Genomic DNA, 6,694 nt, shown 5'->3' with positions numbered 1-6,694 from the left:
ATGTTGTTTTTGTTTTGTTTTTAATAGTGTGAATTGGTAAAGTTACGGGGCACATTAAAAATGGTCTATGCCCAGTCAACTTCAAAGGAGGGTGTTAGCGATCGCGCGGTAGTATCAATATACTATTACTCCACGCCACTAGGGGTCCCTCTTGATCGTACCGATAACAGCTTATAGCCTCAAACTCCTAGGTGAGAAGCACTTTTCTGAATGTTGATTGGTTAGAGCATATATCTGACTTTTAATTGGACCAGAGCATCTGTCTAACGTTTGATTGGTTTAGGATCAATGCGTTGCCAAGAGACATCTGAAACAGTGTACACGTATGGCGGCATTCTAACTGCGACAAATGGCAGACGTATTGTTTTCACGATCAAGCGTGGTTTCGCGGCTGTTTCTGTGTATGTGGCCGTTGGTATTCATATCAAATACCAGAAGCGCTCTCGGTAGGAAGTCAATTTATTTATTCATTCGTCCATCTGTTTTAACATAAACCTTACAAACGAACCTCAACAGTTATGACTTATTACCACAATCCCCTTGTCCACATTGAAATTAAGCTAGCGTTAGTTTACGTTAACGTATTAACCATAGAGTTGTAATAGATACAGGGTAGCTGATTAATATCGTATATTCTGCTCAACAGTTTTTCAGCCGTCCTATCGCCTTGCAACTGGACCCACGGTCACGACGTACTTGCTTGGAAACGCGACAGACATATCTCTGAAATTAAGGACAGTATCCCCATCCAACACTACTGGTAAAATCGAAGCTCTTCCACCTTTCGGTTTGACTGTGTGGTATGTTTGTATATATGATGATATAGCAGAGAAATAAGGCATCGTTTAATGCAACTGATTCTTTTTAAATGGGTAGTGTTTGGTACACTGGTTGTATGAGGATACTTTACCAATCCGGACAGTTACGATACAAATGTCATAGAGGATATACTCTGATGAGCCAACATATTATGACCACCTGCCTAATATGCTGTTGGTCCTCCGTGTTCCGCCAAAACAGTGCCGGCCCATCGAGGCATGGAGTCTTCAAGACACCTAAAGGTGTCCTGTGGTATCTGGCAAAACATTAGCAGCAGATCCTTCAAGTCACGAGGGGGAGCCGCCGTTAATCGGACTTGTCGGTCCAGCACATTCCACAGATGCTCAATCGGATTGAGATCTGGAGAATTTGGAGGCCAGGGCAACACCTTGAACAATTTATCATGTTCCTCAAACCATTCCCAAACAGTGTTGGCGCAGTGTGGCAGGTCGCATTATCCTGCTGAAAGAGGCCACTGCCATCAGGGAATACCATTGCCATGAAGGGGTGTACCTGGTCTGCAAACATGGCATGTGTCAAATTGACGTCTACATGAATGGCCAGACCCAGGGTTTCCCAGCAAAACATTGCCCAGAGCATCACACTCCCTCCACTGGCCTGTCGTCTTCCCACAGTGCAGCCTGGTGCCATCACTTCCCCAGGTAAACAGTGCACACATACACAGCCATCCATGGGAGCTAGAAAAGCAGTATATAAATGCAATCCATCCATCCATCCACCTAAAAGAAAATGGGACTCCTTGGACCAGGCAACCTTCTTCCAGGTCCAGTTACGACGCTCACATGTCCATTGTAGGTGCTTTTAATGGTGGACAGGGGTCATCATGGGCACTCTGACCGGTCTGTGACTACGCAGCCCCATACGCAGCAAGGTGACAGCAGTTGTGACACATTCCTCCTGTAACCATCATTGCAATTTTCTGTGACTTGTGCCACAGTAGACCTTCTGTCGGTCCGGACCAGACAGGACAGCCTTCATTGCCCTTGCGCATCGATGAGTCTTAGGCTCCCAACACCCTGTCGCTGGTTTGTGGTTTATCCCTCCTCGGACCACTGTCGGTATGTACTCATCACTGCTGAGCAGGAGTACCCCCACAAGCTTTGTTGTTTCAGAGATGCTCTAACCCAGTCATCTTGCCATAACAATTTAGCCCTTGTCAAAGTCGCTCAGGTCTTTACTCCAGCCCATTTCTCCTGCATCCAGCACGTTGACTAGAGCTGACAAGAACTGATTGTTCCCTTACCATCTGATCTACCCAGGCCTTTACATGTGCCTTTGTTTGGCTGATGATCAACATTATTCGGTTCACCTGTGAGTGGTCATAATGTTTTGGCTCATCAATGCATCTACTGCCTATGTGCTATTCTTCACAGTGCTAATAGTGGATTAAGATCTTTCTCAAACAAAGATAGAACGAGACAGGCATTTTTTTGTGACCCAAGATGATTGTGTGATTCACCATTGTTTTGTGCCGATATTATTTGTTATATTTTTATAGGACGTCTTCCTCCGCCCTCCTGTGTGGAGGAGTCAAAGCAATGGATTCTCTCAAAGGAACTAGTGGGAAAGGTATGTAGCCAAATCTCACCTTGAATCCTAATAATATACAGCAAATAATAAATACATTCTAAGACTAGACTAACAGGCAAAATTGGTTTTATTACAGTAATGACAACTTCCCTACTTTATCACAACTGACCTCATATTTCAGTGTGTTCAGCCTGACCTAAGAGCATTCTTCCTAAATGTTTGTCTCCACCTTTGTCCCAGACTATAACTCGAGTCCAGCTGAGACTTAACCGCAGTCTGTATTTGTGTGGTGATCAAGAGAATGAAACAGATTGCTGCCCAAAGCCCTTGTGTGTTCTGGAGGCTCTCCAGATGTCTGCCTGTCTGGGAGACACACCTCAAGCATCTATGCTTATTCAGGCTGAGATATATGCCTTGTTTCCTCCGACTAACTTTGTATCAGGTGAGCTTAAAGAGATAATGAAATTGCTCTGCATGATAGTATTTTGATATTATGCAGGGCATGTAATTTTGTGGTTATTGGCTAAAAGTAGCATTTATGCACATATGATAAACCCTCCTATCCATTTCAGATAATAAAACAGTTATTCCCAATCAAGTGTACCACCCACTTGGTCCCTGTCCCTGTGATCTCACTGTCAAAATGTGTGACATACGCTGCTGCTGTGACAAGGTATCCACAACTTTCACGTCATTACATATTCTTTAACAAAGGCTAATATACCTTATTCTCACTGTAGCTTATCTTCTGAGTCTGTTTATGTATGACTTGACATTGATCATCCACACTCACAGGACTGCTCTTCTGAGGATCTGAAGCTTTTTGAGTTCCATTGCCTCCCAGGGCCCTTTGGTGGGCACATCTCTCCTACACCGGACTACCATTGCTCTGTACAATCAGCTGAAAATGCCCCTGATTGGTTTCCATTTCTCTGTGTCAGCTCTCCACCAGAGAATAACCCATACCTTGGACAATTTTACCAGGGAAAAACCATGTGAGGGATAAATGAAGTAATATACAAGTATTTATTCAATATTTGATTCTATAACATTAAAATGTTTTTTTTTGTATTGTATCCTCTTCTATAATTGATGCCCATAAATTGCACCATACACAGTACACCAAAGCCTTGCCCATCCTTCCAAAGAACGATATTGTCAGCACCAATACCGACAAATGATTATCGCCAAGGAAGTCCCATCTTTACCTCAAATGATCAATACTTCACCATTCCTCAGGTGAGACTTACACTATCGAAAATGCATCAAGATTTCAATAGATTTTGTGTTTATAGCCAAACTGTCTCATTTAATGCCCTTTTTATCGTTCTACAGAATTCTCTTGCTGGACAGTGTTTATACAATGCACCAGTGGCATTCTTGAAAAACTTCAAGAGCAAGTGTTTAACCTCTTTGCACTCCTGCCCAAATGGACCTCCATTACAGACAACACTAAGTGATTTGAGGGTTCAAGTGAGGGATGGCCAAGGGGGTATGTTTTACTTGCTCATTGTACAAGTATGGAAGTGATCACATTACTTTCCAATTTCATTGCTATTATAGCCTAATTCATTGAGGTTTCCTGTGTTTTGATTTTGTTTTTTGTATTTCAGGTGTGGTTACAGTGGATGTGCTAGAAGAAGAGCCTGTTGATTTAAGTCAATTTGTCACAAACACAGCACATTTCACCCCTCCCGGTATAGGCAATATCATATCCCTACCATTACTTTTATAACTTAAGATATACAGTGACTTTTTTAATATTCAGATTTGTGTTTTACTGTTATTTTTCTGCTCAAATTCTGGAATTATTTGACTTGTTTATGAAGATGAGGGGCAGCTGTGTGTGAACGTGACCTTGGCCTTGACTTACAAATTCTTCTGGCAAGGAAATGGCCTCACCAATATTACACTAACACGCACTGTTGGGAGTTTCATGCTAAATGGTAGTGGTAAGGGCCTTCAAGTTTTACCCATTACTTGCTTTATAATAGTTAAAATGTATAATGGTTGCATTTGATGAGTTTTGGGTTTAAGTGTGTATTTTTCTCTCTTTTTAACAGTTGCATTAACTACAAGATATTCTTCTTTGTTTTTGAATGGAGAATTCCAGGGTGAACTGAAGTCAGGAAAACCAGGTTAATGCTATCCAAGATACCAGACATCTGGAAAAAGTTTGCATGTCTGACATGTTGTGTCTGAAATTTCATGGGACCTGTTAACACTGGTTTACCAACAAACATTCTGTATGGCTTCAGGGTATCAGCTGGAAAGGCCTGTTATTGCTGGGTTTGTGGACACTATGGAGATTAATACAAAACTAATAAAGAGGACATCGATCAATCTTTGGAAACCAGGTAATACCCATTTTCTTGGCAAGGAGGTATCGATAAAATGTCATTATCTAATTGTTATAATGGACATAATGATGCAAGTAACTTCAGCCTAACTGCTTTGTATATATCTGAACAATGTATGAAAAGGATTAGTGTTACATAGTGTGTCCACATTTGTGTATTTAAAGCCCCTTTTTTATACTTGCCATCAGTAAGTGATGGACTTTGTTACACTGCTGAGATGAGGCCAGTCCTGTTTGGAGAGAACTCAACTGCAGGATGTCTGCTACCTGTCAGCCTACAGAATCTTACCCAATGTAACGCCCTGAGGTTGGTCTCTGAGTTTTTGTTTGACATAACACACCTTTATTTGTCTACTTGAAATATCATTGTTTTTCTTTTGTAGAGAGACTGTTGCTTTGCTACAGGCTACCTTGATAAGAGCAACACTAGTAGCTAAGACTGGAGACCCAGATGATCTAACTATGACAGACTGGGTAAACATAACCTGTGAGTAAATGGTTCTAACTGTTATTGTACACCAATTTATGCAAATGCTTAAAAAATAGTAAACGTGACTTTTTGTTCAGATTACACAAAATTTGTTTTAAATTTTAAAAAGTTCTCTGGTTCCAATCCAACATTCCTCACGACATATAATTTCCAGTTGTGACACTGAACTCAAGCAGTCAAGTAGATGATACAACCAGTTCATGCTCTGGTATTCCATCACACCAGCACATCCACGTTAGGACTATCATCACAGACATGATTGAAGGAATACCTCAATGGGAGATTCACTCTCTGCAAGTCAGGTGTGTGACTCTTAATTGTGATTACACTCTTAACACATAGATGGTGCAGTGCTAAATACATTTTCTACTCATACATGTTGATAATTCTGAATTATATCATGTGGTGCCCTAAGCATCACCAGATCAGTGAAGAACAAAAGCCTGATTCTTATCTTTCGTTGTATGGTTATTTTTCAGTTACAGTCTGTCCACTTGGAGATTGGAGTGTGGAGGAGGAGACACCTCTCTTTGTATGAATGTATTGGATACTCAGTCATTCCCTGTTACATCATCAGTCACCTTCACTGAAAAACTTATTAACACAGGACCACCCAAAACCAGGTGCTTCCCCAAATACCGAGAATGTCACATCAAAGAAAGATTTTTATCAGTCCAGTGTTTATTGTCTGACTAATTCTGACCTGTACTGGGAATCCCTGCTCTGATCCTGTGTTTCTCAGGTTTCAAATCAACTTCACAGAGTATGACTGTAACAGGAATGATGTGTGTTGGCCAGAGCTTGCCTTTCCTATCACAAGATATTACACAGGTGGGAATTTATGGAATTTACACAAGTAGAATAGAGACAATGAACAGAAGAAGTAGAGTTACATGTATTTTTCTTTTTCCAGGTGAGCCACATTCCCAGTCATTGGCTAAGGGTCTCATCTTGGTGTTCTTCTTCGTTGTTGCCTCTGTTCTTGGGACTCTATGGAGACAAATTCGACAGGCATGGAGCAGCGCATCTCTATAAAACCTAGAGTAATTCAAAAAGCTGACAAAAATAAACAGATGGACAAGTGGCCTTATAGGGAGTGTATCTTCTGTTGTATCTTCTATCTTGACCATTGATCTTGGTAAAGGCGAGCAAAGCCGTGGTAAAGAAACAAAACATATTTGAATGTAATGATTAAATGTCCCTGAGATGTCCTAACATTTTTCCTACTGGGTTCTAGGTTATTTAGAATCAGAATCGTGTTTATTTAAAGAATATTTAAAAATTGGTTTATAAGAATATAAATTGTGTTGGTGGACCACTGTGAAAAAATAAATAAATAAACCATTGCGTTGACCAAATCCTTTGCGTTTGTGTGTCGTGTGCGCAGAATCCGGGAGGAGGTAGTCATTGGCCAAACACCCAATTCGCTGTCATGCAAGTCGGACTGAATGAACACAGTGATAGAAGTGACGTGG

General features: G+C 41.0%; 1 protein-coding gene across 1 annotated transcript; it reads left to right on the top strand.

The window, feature by feature from the left end:
• Window positions 1-309: 309 nt before the first annotated feature.
• Window positions 310-6,568, top strand: tctn2 (tectonic family member 2). The gene is made up of 18 exons (XM_056290521.1): window positions 310-446; window positions 647-760; window positions 2,339-2,409; window positions 2,611-2,812; window positions 2,943-3,043; window positions 3,166-3,365; window positions 3,489-3,609; window positions 3,706-3,862; window positions 3,984-4,067; window positions 4,200-4,322; window positions 4,434-4,508; window positions 4,629-4,727; window positions 4,919-5,036; window positions 5,113-5,216; window positions 5,374-5,521; window positions 5,699-5,842; window positions 5,962-6,050; window positions 6,133-6,568. Exons 1-18 carry the CDS (start codon window positions 350-352, stop codon window positions 6,252-6,254), a joined length of 2,169 nt encoding a protein of 722 aa, XP_056146496.1. The 5' UTR covers window positions 310-349; the 3' UTR covers window positions 6,255-6,568.
• The last annotated feature ends 126 nt before the right edge of the window (window positions 6,569-6,694 follow it).

This window comes from Lampris incognitus, chromosome 1 (genome assembly GCF_029633865.1).
Source record: "Lampris incognitus isolate fLamInc1 chromosome 1, fLamInc1.hap2, whole genome shotgun sequence".
Lineage (NCBI taxonomy): Eukaryota > Metazoa > Chordata > Actinopteri > Lampriformes > Lampridae > Lampris > Lampris incognitus.
Note: the sequence above shows the minus strand (reverse complement) of the source record. Positions and strands in the feature narration are given on the sequence as shown.

Excerpts from the sequence above, each read along its gene's own strand:
- tctn2 (XM_056290521.1), top strand. The coding sequence starts at position 350 with ATGGCAGACGTATTGTTTTCACGATCAAGCGTGGTTTCGCGGCTGTTT. Across the intron at positions 3,863-3,983 it reads AGTGAGGGATGGCCAAGGGG|GTGTGGTTACAGTGGATGTG; the intron begins GTATGTTTTACT and ends TTTGTATTTCAG. Across the intron at positions 5,037-5,112 it reads ACCCAATGTAACGCCCTGAG|AGAGACTGTTGCTTTGCTAC; the intron begins GTTGGTCTCTGA and ends TTTCTTTTGTAG.